General features: G+C 38.9%; 1 protein-coding gene across 1 annotated transcript; it reads right to left on the bottom strand.

Moving 5' to 3' along the window:
• Positions 1-1,016: 1,016 nt before the first annotated feature.
• Positions 1,017-6,716, bottom strand: LOC149944385 (uncharacterized). Its single transcript, XM_090176334.1, has one exon. The coding sequence runs from the start codon at positions 6,714-6,716 to the stop codon at positions 1,017-1,019; it is 5,700 nt and encodes a 1,899-aa protein (XP_090032460.1).
• Positions 6,717-20,091: the final 13,375 nt, after the last annotated feature.

The following is a 20,091-nucleotide window of genomic DNA, read 5'->3' as shown; positions in this document are numbered from 1 at the left end:
TTTGGCATTTTTTATGTTCATTATTTTTCTAGTTTATAATGGCTTATAAATTAGCTTATGGATTTACCAAAAATCACGAAAGTCACGAACTTATTTAAATTTTATTTAATCATAACTGTGACTCTTTTGTAAAAATATTTAATATATTTCAAGTTTATTTAAAACTTGGGTAAACTTATTTTAAGACCAGAAGTTAAGTCCAATTTTAACATATTTTAAATAAGTGCAAATATGACCCAAGTTTTTTAATTTATTTTAATTTCGCACATCAAATTAACCAAAGCTTTCCTGTAGAACGTTGTTAAGAGGTGAAGAAATTGTTTTTGCGTGGTTTGCCGAATTCTAACTTTAAATTGATTTTAATTTCTTCTGAAACTGGGTGGTTCTTTTTTGAGGAGAGCGTTTTAACACCGGGTATATCGGACTGAAACAATATACTCGGTTTGTCGAGAAAAAAAACTACAAGTTAAGTTCTGACCAACCAAAAATTATTTATTTAAAAACAGTAATTTTAAACATTTGTCCTTTCGGGACCGGCTATTTCCTGCTTTGGCAGGAGACCCTTTTAGTTAGGGCTTGGAGTAGAATTTTCCGTTCAACTGACTTGACCACTCCTTGGCCGAGGTATTTATACGGGGTTCAAACGTATTGTTCGGCCTCAGTGACGTAGGCTCCACAGGGGCCAGCAATGAAGCGAGGATTCCTTCGTCCTCCGCGGGTTTTTTCGGCTCGGACGAAATATCTCTGCCAAGGAGTGCTCTTACAATGGAAAGTTTCCGTTCGTTATTTTACAGTTTACGAAATTTTACAACAAAATATTATTTACACATCATACAACATACACTTTTATACTAAATTAATTATACAATTTTATTCATTTCTTTAACAATTTTTAATACACTAAAGACTAACACTAAATAAACTAACTTAAAAGTAACCAATTAAAGTAGCACGTTATTATTTTTCTACACTCCCCCTAGGTGATACTTATGATATCACCTAAGGTTCATGACGTGCTACTTTTCACTTATTTCCAAATTACAAAGGTGTTGAATTGCTCGTTTAATTACACTACCATTGGTAGTTTTTACAAAGCAAGATCTGATTTTCTTATCGTTTCCACGTTCGTTTGATAATTCGACAATTACACCAAGCTTCCACATATGACGTGGTAACTTATCTTCCACGATTAGGACTACGTCCCCGATTGCAAATTCGCCTTTGTAATTTGTTTTCTGAGAGTGATGGGCAGACCGTAGTTCCATTAGGTACTCGTGTCGCCATCGCACCCACAATTTTTGAATTAAATTTTCTCGATATTGATTTCTTTTAATCAATTCTACTCTCGACGAAGGTATTTTCACACGTCTGAATGTTAGAGGGGGTAGAGAAGTGACTCTACGACCAAGCAGGAATTCAGAGGGGGTCAAAGGTGTGGGCTCATTTTGATTATTATACGTGTACGTAATAGGCCAGGAATTAATTATACCTTCAGTTTCTAACAATAAAGTTTCTAGCTCGGTATATGACAGGGAGGCGTGGCCGAGCGTCTTTCTTAAAGAGGTTTTTGTGGACCTGACGAGGCGCTCCCACCAGCCCCCATACCAAGCTGCGCGTTCTACTATAAATTTCCATTGAATGCCCCTAATTCCAAAAAATTCTCTGAACGACTCTACCTTAACGTTCTGCCAAATATTTTTAAGATCGGTATTTGCCTTTTTGAAAGTTTTGGCATTATCAGTATAAATTACGGTGGGGACCCCTCTCCTCGCGATTATTCGCCTGAAAGCCATCAGAAATTCATCGGTACTTAAAGTTGGCACCAACTCCAAATGAATCGCGCGGGTCACGGCGCAAGTGGCGAGACAAATATAGGCCTTTTTAATTTTATTTTGATTCTTCACAAACAACGGGCCGGCAAAATCGATACCTATAATTGAAAATGGTGGGCATTCATCTATCCTATCTTTAGGTAGTGCGGCGGTGGGCGCATCGCCGGGTTGCTCTCGAAGTTTTTTACAAAGGGAGCAATCTTTTAGTACCGCTCTCGCTATCTGCCTGGCGCTCGGAACCCAATACCTTTCTCTAAGTTGGATAATGGTATCGTTAATTCCACCATGATAAACTTGGGAGTGACTTCGTACAATTAACATTTTAGCGAGTCTCTGATTTTTAGCTAAGATAATGGGATGTTTTTCCGCGTAAGAAAGGGAAGATTCCTCAAGACGTCCTCCTACACATATTAAGCCTGACTCGTTCAAGACTGGCCTAAGGGGGGCAATTTTTGATCCAGATTCTACGGCTTTCCCCCTTTTAAGGCATTCCAATTCTAATTCAAAATCTTCCGATTGCGCGGATTTTACCCATAAGTTTTCTGCGATTTCCATCTCTTCCGCGGTAATGGGACCCAATGTTTTTTCTAGGCCTTTGGTTCTGGTAAATTTGGCGAAGCGATTTACATACGCGGTTACGCGAAGGGCAGTGTTAACGTGGTAATATCTGTTTAAGTCTATTACGTTTTTGACCCCTAAACTTTCCTTTGTGGCCACGGCTAGAGTTAGCTTGCGCCTTTCTTCGGCGACCGACTGTAGGTCTACTTTTTGGGGCTCTATGTTTGGCCAGGTGTTTTTAGGACCGCTAAGAAACGAGGGGCCCTCCCACCAGGTTCTATTGTTCGCTAAATTTTCCGCCTTAATACCTCTACTAGGTATATCCGCGGGGTTAAGTATACCCGGGCAATGATGCCAGTGTCTTTTGTTAGTTAGTTTTTGTATTTCGGAAACGCGATTACTAACAAAGGGTTTCCAGTTTTTCGTGTTATCTCTAACCCAAGCTAAAGCGACGGTTGAATCCGTCCAAAAATAAATGTCGGATAAGTTTTCTTGGAAAATCCCCCGAACGTAGTTGGTTAATCTGGCGCCTAGTAAACAAGCCATTAGTTCTAACCTAGGTAGCGACAACTCGTCTTTTGACAATTTTATCGGGGTTACTCGAGTTTTCGCGGTTATTAGGGACACGCCTACTTCATTCGAATTAGTGATGTACCTGATATAAATGACTGCGGCATAGGCCTTTTTACTAGCATCTACAAAACAATGCAGCTCGTGACTGGTTATTTCCGCGTTGGTATCGCGAAAGTAGTGCCTATTGATAATAATGTTATGCAATAGTGGCAATTCTTGGGCCCAATTTTCAAAGGATTGGCTTATTTCTACGGGGAGCTGGTCATCCCAATCTTTATTGCATTCCCATAACTGCTGAAAGAGCATTTTGGCTCGAATAGTGAAGGGTGATAACAGACCGATTGGGTCGAAGATTTGGGAGATGAAACTAAGGAGATGTCTTTTCGTTAATTTTAGATTTTTACGAATTTCGATTAAATCGCGCATATCAAATGAAAAGACATCATCTAGGGGGTCCCATTTTAGACCTAAGATTTTAGTCTCTTCGGAAATTTTAGCTTGTTCAAATAATTCCTCCCCCTGGTCATCCAACTGATTTTTCCAGAGCTCCCTTAATTCCTTCGAATTCGTTCCCCATTTCCGGAACCTCATACCCGCTCCCTTGATAAGTTTCGCGGCGCCTATAGAAGTTGCTAGGGCCAATGGGACATTTTTCTCTCCCCCCGTCAGATCATCTACGTATAGGTCATTGTTTAACGTTTCCCTAACCCTTTCATGGACATTTTCCGAATTTTGAATATGGTACTTGATTGCGCAAGCTAACAAAAAGGGACTAGGTTTGACCCCGAAGGGAACTCGCGCCATCCTAAGAGTTACAAATTCGTTGGTTTTGATTACCCCATTTTCCTCCCTCGCCCACAGAAATCTGACAGAGTCTTTATCGGGATTATCTAATCCTACTTGTAGAAAAGCAGCCTCAATATCGGCGACTATTGCAATTTTGTTTTTTCTAAATCTTATAAGTAGAAGTAGGATATCTGGGTTCAGATTGGGGCCAGGAGCTAAGCACGCGTTTAAGGAAGGTAAACCGTACCCGTGAGAGGACGCGTCGTACACTATTCTGAGTTTGGTTGTTTGAGATTTCGACCGGACTACCCCCTGGTGGGGCATATAATACGTCCCCGGAATTCTTTTTTCAATTTCATTATCTGGGACAATTTCCACGATTCCCTTTTCTAGCTGGTCATTGATAATACTTTTATATTCTGAATAGTATTTTGGGTCTTTTTGAAACCTTTTTTCTAAAGTTTGCCATCTTTTTAAAGCTTGACCGTAGTTATCTGATAGGGTCTCCTTACTAGTTTCCCAGGGGAATTTTACCACATACCTTTCCCAATTGTAATCTATATTTTCGAAAAAATTAGCTACGGTTCGATCATTAGCGTTTTCTTTAATTTCCCTATTATCTATACCCAAACTTTCTAGGTCGAAAAATGACTTTAATGTTTCATTGACTCTTTTTTGACCGAGGGAAACTAACATGGTTGTTACTGGATTTTTATCGTTTCCATTTGATGGACTATATTTTTGCCCTTGAATGCACCAGCCGAGTACGGTTTCTGTGGCTACTAGAGAACGAGTGAATCGCTCGTTTTTCCCCGTGACTAACTCCCAATAATGATCGGATCCTATCAAAATATCTACTTCCGGATCTTTACAATTTGATCTCTTGGGATCGTCCGCTAATTGCAAATTTTGAGATTTCATAATTTTCTCTAAACCCTCGTCGTCAATTTTCGTAAAAGTGTAGCAAATAAAAGGAACGGCTAAAGCTACGATTTCAGCTTTACGCGCAGGGTTTTCCCTATTTTCTAAGGTCACCTTTACCAAGTTTAACGATCTTTTCGAGGGTGTCTTGCTACCAAAGGTATAAACTTCTTGGCCTTGAAGTTTTCCTACTATAGGTAGATTTAAATTTCTCGCTAATTCCTGTTTGATAAAGCTGGTTTGGCTTCCGCCATCGAAAAAGCATTGGGCTTCTTCTGACTTTCTGGAGTTTTTTGGATCTCTAACTACGGCTAGCGCTGTTTGCATTAGGACTTCTCTTTTGAGGTTTTTTACTGGCGCCGTTGCGGCAACTAGGGCCTCGAATTTTTTATGACTAGGGTTATTCTCGCACAACGCAAAATTATGCCTCCTTTTGCAATTTTTGCAATTTCTAAATTTTGATCGACAGCTTCTTGCGTCGTGACCCAGGCGAAAACAATTAAAGCACCTAGAACTGTCTTTAACTATGGTTTGTTTTTGTTTTAAAGTATAATCAGTGCAATAACTGCTTTTGTGGCTATCGTTTTTACAAAATATACAATAAATGTTTTCTGAATTTGGCGTGGAAGTGGTGAGGGCGGAAGAGGATGATCTAAAATTTTGATTCCCGTTATTTCCAATTTTACCCTTAGATTTGTTTACTTCCCGGTCATTATTGCTAGTTTTAACGTGCTCGGCTTTTCCCGGTGCAGCGCTAAGTAATTTTGCCATTTCTCGACTTTCGATTTGTTGCCTAATGAACCTAATTAATTCGTCGGCGTCCCACTCTATATTACTATCGGGCCGTCTTTGTATGCAAAAATCGGTTCTAATATCACTCGGCAGGCATCTAAGCAGAGCCGGACAGAGAAACGAGGCCTTTTCAGCCGTATTCACCCCTAACGCTTTCAAGCTTCTTAGACTTGTCTCGCAAATATCTAATAGATTTCTTAGGTCTCTCAAATTTTGAGAGCTAGCTACGGGCTGAATGTCTAAAAGTTTGTTTATATGAGAGTGGATTGCTAAATCTTGGCGGTCATACCGCTTTTTTAATAACGCGACTGCTTGATCGTATGAATCGTCTACTTCTTCAAACCCAACCAAAGCTTTAAGAGCTTCCCCCTCTAAATATGACGTGAGATAAATAAACTTTTCTACCTTCTCGAGCTTCGTGTTTCGATCAATGGTGGCTTTAAACCTCCCCCAAAAGTTGTTCCATTTAGAGTAGTCTCCACTGAATTTGACGATGGTCAGCTGCGGTAGGCGAACTTCGTGACTGGAACTGGCGGCTTGATACGGAGCGGTAGGTGGCTGTAGATAGATCGGACCGGGCGGCGGCTGGAAGTTGATCGGACCGGGCGGCGGCTGGACGTTGGTCGTACCGGGCGGCGGCTGGTGGTTTACCGGACCTACCGTCGGCTGCGCGGCAACTCCCGAAGAAGAAGGCGTCGTCTGATTTGGGGGCGTCTGGTTGCCCGGAGCTGCTCCTGTAGAAACTGCGTGGCCTGGCGGGGTCTGGTTAAAAACCTGACCGACGGGTGTAACGTTACCAGTGGAGACGTTGGAGATCGTTGATCCTGAATAACTGGCTATATTTGACGTTGACTGACCGTAGGCTCTCTGAATGATTCTTTTTATGGCGGATTTGACCTCTGAAACCTCCTCTCGACATTGAAGAGCGCCGTCCGTTTCTAGTTCAATTTCAATTTCGTCCTCGATGAGGGCTTCCACTCGGGCGTCGATTTTGATGAGGTCGTCTTCCTTTTCGAGCAGGATGGCGAGGGCATCTTCGTAGCTCTCCAGCGTAACTGTTGGGTCTTGCATCATCTTTTTGATCTGATTGATCTTTCTCGTAGCGGCTTTTCTGGCGCTGGTTCTGATACCTTTGGCGAGCTTCAATTCCCTCGAGTCGGTTGGTTTGCTGGTTACGTCGGTGGCGGCGGCGTTGTCGACTCCAGCTGGATCGCTGGATTTCCCGCCTCCAGTGTTCTTCGGATCGGTAGGCATCCTGGAGAGTTTTTCGCGACTGGACGATAGCTATTTTTATCCCGGGTGCTTCGGCACCATGAAGAAATTGTTTTTGCGTGGTTTGCAGAATTCTAACTTTAAATTGATTTTAATTTCTTCTGAAACTGGGTGGTTCTTTTTTGAGGAGAGCGTTTTAACACCGGGTATATCGGACTGAAACAATATACTCGGTTTGTCGCGAAAAAAAACTACAAGTTAAGTTCTGACCAACCAAAAATTATTTATTTAAAAACAGTAATTTTAAACATTTGTCCTTTCGGGACCGGCTATTTCCTGCTTTGGCAGGAGACCCTTTTAGTTAGGGCTTGGAGTAGAATTTTCCGTTCAACTGACTTGACCACTCCTTGGCCGAGGTATTTATACGGGGTTCAAACGTATTGTTCGGCCTCAGTGACGTAGGCTCCACAGGGGCCAGCAATGAAGCGAGGATTCCTTCGTCCTCCGCGGGTTTTTTCGGCCCGGACGAAATATCTCTGCCAAGGAGTGCTCTTACAATGGAAAGTTTCCGTTCGTTATTTTACAGTTTACGAAATTTTACAACAAAATATTATTTACACATCATACAACATACACTTTTATACTAAATTAATTATACAATTTTATTCATTTCTTTAACAATTTTTAATACACTAAAGACTAACACTAAATAAACTAACTTAAAAGTAACCAATTAAAGTAGCACGTTATTATTTTTCTACAAGAGGTAAGCGTCCAATTTTTTCAGTTGACTTTCAAACTAATAATAAAGGGTGTACAGAAGAGTGTTGGAAAAATGGTTTCGCATCTGCGTTGTTTGTCGTAATAAGAGCGTTTACAAACTTAATGCCGGTGAATCCTTTTATTTATTGTCTTTAATAATAATAATAATAATGATAATAAACAGCTAGGCTAATACCCAAGGCACCACCTTAGGCCTAAGTCATCACACATAACCTTATTTAAGTCCATATGCAGGGAGCCGCACCGAAGCGTATTGCCGGCTCGACATAATTTTGTTTTGCGCTTTGTACTCTTCGAGTTTATATTTTTGGGTGTGATTTCAGTTTTACGCCACTCCGCACAGAGAGTATATTTTTCTAATACACACGATTTACATCATTATGCAGGTTTAAAAATAAAGATCCACAAATCCAAAATACAAGAATTTTCCTCCCATAGAATTTACATGACAAATCCACAATTAAAAATCCACGATGTAACAAAATACAAATCTCGTTCAAATGAAAATTCAATTCTTTTAAAAATACGCTCGTCTCAACCATTTTGGAATAATTTTTTATTTGACCTTTTTACTTTTGAGGAATATTTAAAACATTTTTAAAACTAGGGTAAATCTAACGAATCCAACGAAAATACATACCAGATCCACAAATACATTAAACTAAATATATTGGTGTTATATGATCTTTCTTTTGAGAAAATATCGAGCGTGTTATTCGTTCTAATAGAAAAATCCTGAAAAATACAGGAAACCAAATACACAGTACCTATAATTAAAAGTGTAAAAACTGTTAAAAATTACAAATTATCTGTTTCTTTAAGCCTAAAGCGCTAATTTGACTTGAAATTCAAATTATGTTACAAGTTTTATTTATTGATTGTTAAAGGTTTTTGCACCTAAATATCCTTTATAATGGCTTGTAAAGTTTCGCGTAGGTAACCCGGCCGCATGACTTGGGCCTAGGGTAATGCCTTAGGTATTAGCCTAGCTGATTATTATTGTAATTAAAATACCTCGAAGTGGTTTGAGATTCTCGAGTCGGGGGGGGGGGATAAAACACGAAATTTGTTTGCTAATAATAAATCAAATACTGGAAATATTATCATGAAATGTTTTGTATAACCATTTTCGGACGTCCTCGATCCATTTAAATGGTTTTAAACCAATTTTAGGGTGATGACAATTCCCCTTTAATGCGCTTTACAGAATTTGGATGAAATTTGGGGAAAAACCCTTGTATCGTGCAGAAAAATACAAATACCATAGCCAGTTTAAAAGATGAATATTTGGTATATAACAAATATTTCCAAAACTGCCGAAATAACTCCAGACGAGGTGGAAATGAACGAGTTTATTGATTATGTATTTAAAATAAATGATGCCCGTGACAGTGCTCTTGATGTAAGGAAAATTTCAAGCCCACCAACTCTCCGTAAAACTACCTACAGTTCTTCAAAAAAGGACTACAACCGAAAATATAATTAAAACGCAACGTTAAATATTGAAACGAGCAAAGCTATTACAGAGTATGAAGAAGGTGGAATTTATTATCTGGCCGGTTGCGTACTGCGTAGCTAGTAAATTTCATAAAACTTACGCTAACTTATATCTAAAATGCATCAATAATTCTACAATCGATCACTTCTATGCCACACCAGTCTGGGTGTCACAATTAGGCTAGTGTGAAATTTTCAAGCCATCTTATACTTTTTAAATGATGTGATGAACAATTTTTTAAATTCCACGAACAAATGAGGAGATTACTAGTAGATTTTGCAAAGGTAAAGGTATTGTAAATGGCGTCAAAGATAATTTAAACTCGTACCCTAGATTCGAATACTGAGAGCTTTCCCATTGACGGTTTTGTTACGAAGCGTTTACCCTTTTCCGGCACGTGACCTCAGAAAAATCGGGCTCCATTGGTTGCGGCACGGCCAACTTCGATCACGCGCTGCCTATATAGCGCGGCAGCGCGTGATCGAAGTTGGCTGTGGTTGCGGTAAGGCGCAAACCACGGAGCGAATTTTTTCTGAGTTCCGGCGGGAAGTGGGTAAACGCTATCGGCAACGCGCGAGAGAGTGATTTCGAATCTAGGGTACGAGTTTAAATTATCTTTGATGGCGTGATCAATTTCATTCTGTCCGAGAAATCGAAATATCCAAAGGATATAATAAAATGAAGAATGTCCAATCTCAAGTCAAGAAAAAACAGAAAATTCTAACAGTTTCAAAATAAGATTTTTAGAAAATGCCACTGATAAAAATCTAGTCTTTTAAAATATTTGCTGTTAGCAGTTTCCTTTATGAAAATAGCTAAGGAATGTTAAATTTTAAAACATTAATGAATTTGCTGGATACAAAAATAAACTGATATTAATGATCACAAAGACACAGCTATTCCTAAAATTATTTTTTAATACGACTAATAGGCCGATAAAAATATTATCCTACTAGAAGACTTCCCATCAGTACTTCCCGGCGAAAAAGAGGATTTCTCTGATTAGTTGGAATTTACGGCCAACTTCGACATTTTTTTTGCAGTCTAACGAATTCGCAATTCGCGAATCGGCAAGTTTGAAGCGATGGATTCTCCAAAGAAAAGGTTTGTTAATGTTTTTAATAAATGTAAATTAAATAACATTTAAATAAAATTTTAATTTAATGTATTTAAATAAAGGCATTAAAGAATAGACTGATACAAAAAGTGTTTTAATCGTTAATATTTTAAAGGGACGCTCTTAAGCCAAGGCCTAACAATAACTCACTAAGCGCAGTCAAAATTGCAGAATTAATCCCAAAAGAATATTCGGATGAGATTATTGCCAAACATCATTCAAGAATTAAAAAACACAAAAACCAAGGCTACCGTGTGTTCAAATCTAACCGAGTCACGAATGCTTTCTTATCACACTAACCTAGTCAATGTCTCTTATACATTAAAGCGAAAGTTCGTGCTCCTTACAAAGAAAACAGCATTTATAATTGCTTTGTTTCAATGGATGATAGTAAGGGAACTATTGTTTCGGGATTGCGCGAGTGTCCTTATGGCCAGGGAGGAGTTTGTATCCATGTTGCGGCTACTCTGTGGTACATTTTAGTTTGCGCGTTAGAAAGACGTAAGTTTGTTCCTAAGGATTTGTCACGCACTGAAAGGGCACAAAAGTGGGGACATCTCAAATCTGTCAACAAGAATCTGTCAACCACTTACTTTAGCTCTATCAAGTTTGTTAAGGAATGAATGCAATATTTATATGTGATATTTTTCAGTTACTTTTGATTTTGATGAAATTTTAGATAATGGTGAGAAAGGGATAATACCAGTAATAAAAATATTTGTGATTTTAATGTTTTAATTTTTTACATCAAGAAGGGGTTCAGAAATAAAATTTAACAAATAACAACATATTTTCAAAAATTTTTCCAGATTATCATTAATTGAATTAGGAAATACAAATTTAATAATTCTAAAGTCCAATTAGATGATTCATTTTATATTTTTAACTTATAATTTACGTGTTAATCATCATATGAAACGTTCGCGTACGGCCACGATTCTTGCTAAGGCTTATGTTTCCCACATAAATACTGCAGCAGACGAAATTTGTTTTAAACCTTTTTTATAGTTTTGATATCTGTACATATTGAACATACGTCACAGACTTACTTCCCCTTCCTAACCCCTTTCCGAAATCCTCTAGTAGTGAGGGAAAAAGAACAATTTAGGCGAAATATTTTTATCGGCCTAGTTACCACAGTTCAGTATAATTAATTTTTAAACGTAACTGAGCTTGTCAGGTAAAGCATATTGTCTTGGATATTAAATTGTGATATTATTTATCTCAAAGATATGTCTACTTTAAATGTTTATTAAGAGAGTGCAGTGGCTATAAAAATTGGCCTTTAACAATGAAACGAAATTGTGTATATATTTCATTAACAACCTCTACAAAACCAAATTTGGTTGTAAGGAACATGAGTTTCAGATAACTAAACACAAAATAATAAGATACATAATGATTTCTGAAATTAAACTCTTTTTTTTTATTTCTAGCAAAACTGCAAATAAAAAATTAAGCATATGAAATAATCTAATTCTAATTGATAGCTCGAAAAGACAGACCCTACCAGATATCGTGTAAGCCCCCTTACTCACCTGTTCTCTCCAGGAACTGTTTTCCAATGACGTCACTGGTGCGAAAGAGAAAAAACGTACCTTGCTTAAGGCGAATAGATGATAGATTGGTTCCACTTCACTCATTTAGAGAAGAAATAGGCATATGGCCCACAAACCTTTGACAGACTAGCTCGAGAAATTTCCGCTGAGACTTTTTGAGTGTTTAATTAATTATAATCGAAATATTAAGCTTATTATTTAATTTTAATGTAATAATAATAACGAACTGATTTAAAAGAAGTTAGTCGTGTTTCATTTGAAGAACTGCTTTAAGATCCATTAGCCTAGGTGTAATCTGCCTAAATAACCTGTAATAAAGTTTGTAATAGTTCCATTTAAACCATGTTGATTATAATCATAATAATTTAGAGCTTTTTCCACGTTAAGAACTTTGCCATTATTTCTTACATGTTATAATAAAAAAATTAATTTTATTACACGTAGTATTTTAGTAAAGGTAAAGCCTAGTTATTGAAATTTCTATAGTATTTACGTGTAGACCTTATAATAACACACAAAGTTGATCATAGCATTTACTCTTGATAATATTTACTTAGATCGGTTCAGATTTCACCATTTCATATTATGCCCCCTTATCATAAACGCAAAATTATGCCCCCTTATATCCCAAACATTTTTAGTTGTGCTGTTGTGCATTTAAGCTTCAAAAATACATTTTTCGTGTTCTTTTTTTCTAATTTTAAATGTTCGTTTTGTGGTCTATGTAATTATTTTCACACTCACAAGGGATTTTATGAACGATACTCATCCATATTTTATTGGGTATATTTTTAAATTAATATTAATTTTATTTATAACCTTTAATTATCTAAGCTATCTTTTGGTTTGTTTCGCTAATTGATTTTATATATTTAACTCTTTTTATTAAATGCTTTAAATGCGATAAATGTATCACCGGGAAATGGCTTGTTTTGCGCTTTAGCTAAGTTATTAGATCAATTCTTGTTTGTCGCGTACTTTACTTTCGACTGACGCTGGTTTAAAAACGCTAACCAAAATGAAAAATTAAAACACTGTTATTTATGGAACCACTCTTTGAGTCCTGACTGATTGTAACTTGTTGATCGTCTGCAACGTCACTTTGCATATTTTTCAGTTATACGGAATCATTCTAAATTAACATGTATAGAATTATATGCTCTGAACCTTCAATGAACAAATCAGAAAAAAATGTGTACGGTTCGTAATTTCCAACACCATGCACTTGCGGAGATTGATCCAAAGACATGAGTCCAGCATGGATCAAGTATACGTTGCAGATCACACGAAGAAAAATACGCAAATGACAAAATATGTTTCCCTGTAAGAGGGTTATACGAGTTCGGGGCCGGCATTCAAGTAAATGGAAGAGGTGATAGTGGGCATCTGTCGTTACACCTCTCAAGTTGTATCTGTAGTACAGACCATAGATAAAATAACTTCGTATATAGATAGGAAACTTCAATGGGGCAAACTGACTCTCACGAGATTGCCCTGACATCTAGTGACTGCGCCAGTTGGCTGTGTTCTCAAGAGCGTAGAACGTATTGAGGAATTTGAGGTCGGAGTTTTGGGAATAAACGTATTTTGCAAGGTAAATGTCTTCAAATATACAAGAAATAGCGTTTAAAACAAACTTGGAATCATTACTGAATGCTATTTCTTTAGTGCTATTTTTTAAATTTGCTCTCAGTTCTAGTAAAAAGTACTTTTAATACATATAGCTCGCTTAAGCCTTTGCAATTGGGATTGCGTAACACCAAGGTTTTAGTACGGACATCGTGTAGCACGAACTTCACCAAATAATATTATTTGGGTGCCGCCACCAGATGTCGGCCAAAATTCTGGCGGCCCTGCTACAAGAAGTTTCCTATCTATATACGAAGTTATTTTATCTATGATATGATAAAATAAAATAAATAATAATCACGGTGTCCAATAACTGGTGGCTTTACCGGGGATTCAGAGTTCGGTTCCGGTTACCCATAAGGGCGGTGGTGCACCGTTAGATGTAATTAAGCCTCGATCAAATGGTCGTATCTCCCCTGTCGACTTCGGTCAGATAGGGATTGGAAACTGGGCTCAAGCTAACGGAGAGGGTCCAGATAAACTCTGTTGCCTTGGAGGGTCTGGTAGCCAGCTGTGGGGCGGTGGGTCTCTGTATGAAGCGCTGTGACCCTGTTTCCCGACCTTTTGGGTCCCACCGGGATCTCCGGTGCCAGCTGCGCCGGGTTACGTTGTGTTGCAGTGCGCCCGTCGTCCCCGTTTTGGAACCTTTCCTTACCTATGTGGTTCGGGTGTCGGCTGGCTGTTGCTAGGTTATTCACTCTCTATTCCGTAGCTGTGGAAGCTGGCCGCCCCATTGCAACGCCTTTTGTCGGGATGAGTGGCTTGCTACGACGGTGTGACCCATGCCGGTTTTGTCACCTGTCCGGGCTTGTGGACGCTGGCTTAGGGCATTCTGATGAGACCACCGGTGTAGAAGGCTTTATGATTCACTTGGAGCGCTGGTATATAAATTTCTGACCACATGTATCTGTAATCCAAGGGTCGTTTTATTTTTAGATTTTAAGTGACGTACGACGAATGAGTGTCGAGAACAATTTCGATCTGCATTATCTCTTCAGGTCAAGAAAGGCCAAGAAGAGTTGCTCATTTCAATAAGTTGGGTGACGTCATAGATATATTATCACCCTACTAGGGGGGGGGATTGATATTCTCTAATTATGAATTTTCCTTTGCCCGCTGAGCTATTCATTTATGACTTTTTCTTCGTGAATTAATTTTTATTTAACGTGTATCATAAATGTATTAATTAAAAATAATTGGTACTTCTAATTTGCCTTTTGTTGCTTAACAAACTACTTTGTACATTTTCACAAAAACATTCTAGTAAAACACACAATTTAAATCAATAGTATTAAAAAATATTTGATTTAAAGAGATAACAAGAGAGCTGTTGATTTTAGTGACAAAATCATCGTTAGTTTAACAACGAATACAACTAAACATTGCATCATAAGTTTATAATGAAGTCCCTATAAGTTAGAATCCTACATAGACTCTGTGTTAACTTCAAATTCTCCCGCCTTGAGCTCCCGCAACGTATATGCGAATCCTTGTGGGGAATTTTACTACTAGAATCGGCATTTCCTTTCTCACCGGAAGCGGAATGTAGAGCTAGCCAATCTCGTCAATTATGGCCATAGATATAAGAAATGTATATAAAGGTCTAGATAAATTTCGGGGCGTCTAACCCTAACATAATATACGGAATTGACACCTAGCAGACACCGAGGAAGGCACGTGACCAAGAGCGCGAGCTCTCTTAGCATTTTAGTACTAAGTGTTTGACCTTTCCGCAGGCCGTAGTCTTTAGACACCATCTGTTGGTGACTTTTAGTATAATTTTTAAGCAGGAGACAATGGCTGTCGCGATGATAGCACGAGCTTTCTTACCGATAGATAGCGTCTTATAAGGATAGCCTGCAGAAATTACGCGTTTCTGCTTGCTGTCACCTCCGTTTTCACTCCCTTTGAAATATTTTATCTAGACCTTTATATACGTTTAATATATCTATGATTATGGCGCTCCCACAATATTTTGAACTCCGCTTTTTTAGTTGAGTTTTGTAGTATTTTCAGCAGTGCCACCACTATTTTTGACTCTTTCCGGTGTTTTAATACTGCGATTTTAAAGTACCGTGTTTGTTATTTACTGTTTTCGCGAGTTAAATATTGTTTTTAACGTTTTCGCGATTCAAAGTTTTGCGCCGTTTTCGGGCCTTGGCGTCTTTTCGCGTCGCCTAGACCACGGCCAACTTAGATCTGTTCTCGCTGTACTCGCACAAGAAGGCCCGCCAGCTTGAAACGACTCAATGTTAACGAGCGTATGAGAAATTCACGTTTTACTCGAAAATATTCCGCTTGGGGCGCCAAAATACGGGAGTACCTTCCTAATGCTTTCCTATGGGAAAATATTTTGTAAAGTGGATCACTTTTCCGAACCTTTTTCGTAACTTTACCGATTTACGTCAGTGCCGAGTTTCTTATATGATTTCAGGTAAGTTTCATTAATAAATTCAAGCCTAATATCGTAATTTTCCATCATTTGGTTCGCTCACAATCTATTTTTGAAACCACCGATATTTTTAAGGCGAGGAAGCGTCTCCGCATCGGATTTTAAGCCTTGGAGTCGTCTCGCGCGTATCGAAGGTCCTCTACGGTGCCGCCCAGCTGGAACTTTGTAATTAATTCAACCAAGTAATTTAAACTTTAAAATAAAATTTCATAACTTTTATATTACATTAAATCTCCTAGTTATGTTGTATATTAAATCTCCTTATTGGGTTAAATATTAAATATACTTGTTGGGTTAAATACTAAATCTCTTCGTTGGGTTAAATACTAAATCTCCTTGTTGTGTTAAATACTAAATCTCCTTATTGGGTTAAAAACCGTTAAATACTAAATATCCTTAATTTCACCTAATATATATTTTTAAAATTTCAAGACTTTTCAAATTATTTAGAGATGTTGTGCATCAAATTGTCCAAAAGAGGGGGAACTAACTGATTTACAATATTTCTAGCCAATATTTCGGTGTGTTGGTGAATTTTGGAACTGTTCTGCAGTTTCAGGAGTGTGTCTTGCCAATTTTTCATCCAAAAACTGGGTTATCTTTTATATATAGAAGTTGGCTATTCAACGACATCTCATCATTTGCGATTGATACCACTTTCTCGTGATGGTTTAATTTTTCCGCTTCTTCTTGAATTTTTTACTCATTATTATGTTGGTCAATTTTCTTGTTTAGTCTCCAAATTGTAGAATTGAGTTTATTTACAGTTTTCTTTAAAAGCCCATCTGATTCTTATTGAGTAATTATTTTTGTCATAAATAAATAAATATTCTATGGTTTTATTTAATACTTAGATTGAGTGCGTTTCTGGGTTTTCAATGATAGAAACTTTTGAATTGAGCATAGTTTTTTCACTGTTTTCGGATATAAATAGAGATAAATCAGATCTCTCTAAGGTTTTAATTGTGTTCTTGTTATCAGTTATCCAAGTAGATGTGATCTTGAGACTTTTTTCCCCTCACTTTTTCTAGACATACTTTTCGACTCAAATCCAATTTATTTTATTTTTTCTTTGGTAAACTATTTTCCTTGCAATGGCTTTAAGCCATTCATTACATAAGATAGGATCATTAGGAATCTCAAGGAAAGACAACCCAGCGGTTTTATTTTTATCTGTAGATTTACAGAACGGTAAACAACAAACTATTACCATTTTAAATGATTTTTATTACGGGTTTTTTATTGAAACATAATAATTGAAGTTAAAAAAAGAGGCAAAACTGTGTTTTATTTACTATTTTATTTACTGTTCTCAGTTTTACATTTTCAAATCTCACGCGCGCGATACGACTCCAAGGCTTAAAATCCGATGAGGAGACGCTTCCTCGCCTTAAAAATATCGGTGATTTCAAAAATAGATTGTGAGCGAACCAAATGATGGAAAATTACGATATTAGGCTTGAATTTATTAATGAAACTTACCTGAAATCATATAAGAAACTCGGCACTGACGTAAATCGGTAAAGTTACGAAAAAGGTTCGGAAAAGTGACCCACTTTACAAAATATTTTCCCATAGGAAAGCATTAGGAAGGTACTCCCGTATTTTGGCGCCCCAAGCGGAATATTTTCGAGTAAAACGTGAATTTCTCATACGCTCGTTAACATTGAGTCGTTTCAAGCTGGCGGGCCTTCTTGTGCGAGTACAGCGAGAACAGATCTAAGTTGGCCGTGCCTAGACTCACGCAATGTCTAGCGGCAGTTCTTACGCAGGCGCCGGCTCTCCGCCGGTGATGACTACGGCCGCGCCGCCCGGTTTTTTCGCGTCCGCCGCTCCCTCCCCTCGCTGTTACGGAGGCCTCCTGTCCTGTCCCTGGACTTTTTGTGTCCGAGGCTTAGCGCCGTCGGCGCCTTCGCCGTACGGACTCGTCTCCGGCTACTTTTCTCCTCCCGTTTATGGGAACGTTTTCTCTTATAAGTCCGTAGCTTCAGAGTCTGATGCCGACTTTGAAGACGCGATGATTTTGACAAAGACCCTAATGTCAAAGTCGTAAAAGGCAAAAATCGACGCCCTCTTTCTAAATACCGCTACGAACCTGGGAGGCTATTCTGTAAGCTTCGAAACCGAGTTGTCGATCGATATCTCTCTCGATCTCGAACGGAGATCTCGAAAATGACTGAAATGGTATTCTGTACGAAAGTTATCGAACTTTAGAAGTCGAATATCGACAACGCTCTCGAAGACGATGTCGACAGGGAAATAGCTGTCGACATCGCCTTCGACTAGCTCTCCTCCAATGAGATTCGGTTCGTTAGAGGATTGCGCCGCCGCTAAACGCCGCCGCCGCCGATTGTGCGAAAATCGGCGCACGCCGCCGCCGTTTCTTTTTTCTTTATAGACTTTTTTTATATATAAACATTGGTTTTCATTTACGCGAAAATAACTACATTTGAACACGACGTCGAACGTCCAATTCGGATTTCCGTCGACGCAGAGTATAGCATTTTCACTTCGCGTCAGTAGATTCCAGCATTGCTATCTTGGCTATAGAGAGTCACTAATATAACCAAGGCTTATCCACATTTTAATTATCTTTAAATTTAAATGTTGCTTGGTTTATCGATATGTTTTCTAAAATTACATTATAATAATCAGTGGCGGACTGGGTCTAATATTTTTTGGTTGCTCGGAGACTAAGGGTCCCAGCTTTAACAACTATAACGCTACCATGTTTACGGAGGCCCACTTCATGAACGGTCCATGGGATCCACGCCGTCGGGCAGGTTACCTCTATGGCCAATCCGAGACTGATAATAATTTTTTACTTGAAATTCAATAAATGAAGCATTTGATATACTGCACTTTAGACGTCCAATACGTTTATAAAATCACATCATAATATCTTAAATTATATTTAAATGGAAAATAACTGTTGAGTAAACAACAAGATAACGCGCTTATCTTAATTCCTGTTTGTATAGTTTTTTAATATGCACTATGAATACGAACGCGTTCTGTACATTGCCAGTTCCACGCCGACTGCTGAACCATGTAAATAGTCTGTAAATAAACATCTAGTTAAGATCTTATCTCTCTCAGTTATTACTACTAATCCTCCCTAACAATGGCGACGGGAATGGGATGCCCACGACAACAATAGACGCCCTTCAAGTAACATCGCAGCATCAGTATAACAAATCCATCATCGAGACATCATGTCGGTCAACACGAGGTCCACAAGCATCGGACAATTCGACGCCTCATCCGACCACTGGACAATCTACGAAGAACGGTTGGAACTATTTTTCCTTGCCCATGAACTTAACGAAACCGTAGGAGGAACCAGCGCCGTAAACCTTGCCATAACCGAGAAAAAGAAAGCCATCCTACTCACGGTCATTGGAGCATCCACGTACTCAATCCTGCGAACCCTGATCGCACCCGCCAAGCCGCAATCGAAGACGTTCTCCGAAATCATTGACATCCTGACGAATCACTTCCAACCGCTGCCGACTGAGATCGTGGAGCGCTGAAAGTTCTACAAGCGAGATCGATAACCTGGGGAATCTGTCAAGGATTATATAGCCGCCATCCGCAAGAAAGCAGAATTCTGCAATTTTGGTGACACACTCGACACCATGCTCCGTGACCGCATAGTATGTGGAATTAACGACGACCACATCCAGAAAGAATTACTAGCATTAAAAGGTATCAATCTTCAGACAGCAGTCAGCAGAGCGCAGGCTCTAAAAACCATTGAGCAAGACACCAAAGCCATTAAAGGTCACGATAACGATGACAACACCGAAGTACACCGCATCTCGTACCAGTCACGGCACAAGCTCACCACAACGGGACATGGTCTGGATCAAGACCACCACAACAGCGGCAACCTCCGCCAACGCAAACCAGGACAAAGGACATGCCCACGTTGTAAAGATACGGAACACACACAAGGGGAGTGTCCATACACGACATACGTATGCCGAGAATGCGGAATCCAAGGTCATTTAGCCAGAGCATGCCGTAAGAAGTCAAACAATTCTCACAGACAGCAAAGGCGACCACACACGGCGAGAGACGACCAGGAACGGCGGAGAAATCAAGGACGATGGCCATTCATCAAAGACAATAGCAACACACGCATGAACATGATCGAGTGCCACGGTCGAGAACACAACGATCCGAATCATAAAGATAGATACAACACAGCCTCATCAACAGCAAACCACGCAGAATATGATATTTTCATGATCAAGGAGAGCAGCCACGATGACGCCAATCAACAGAGCAACAGCCCTCCTCCATACGAGACAAGCGTCGTCACACGAGGTCCACAGAGAAGACCACCACCGGCTATCAGAATCAAATGCATGGTC

Source organism: Leiobunum rupestre, chromosome 5, assembly GCF_980474605.1.
Source record: "Leiobunum rupestre chromosome 5, qqLeiRupe1.1.hap1, whole genome shotgun sequence".
Lineage (NCBI taxonomy): Eukaryota > Metazoa > Arthropoda > Arachnida > Opiliones > Sclerosomatidae > Leiobunum > Leiobunum rupestre.
Note: the sequence above shows the minus strand (reverse complement) of the source record. Positions and strands in the feature narration are given on the sequence as shown.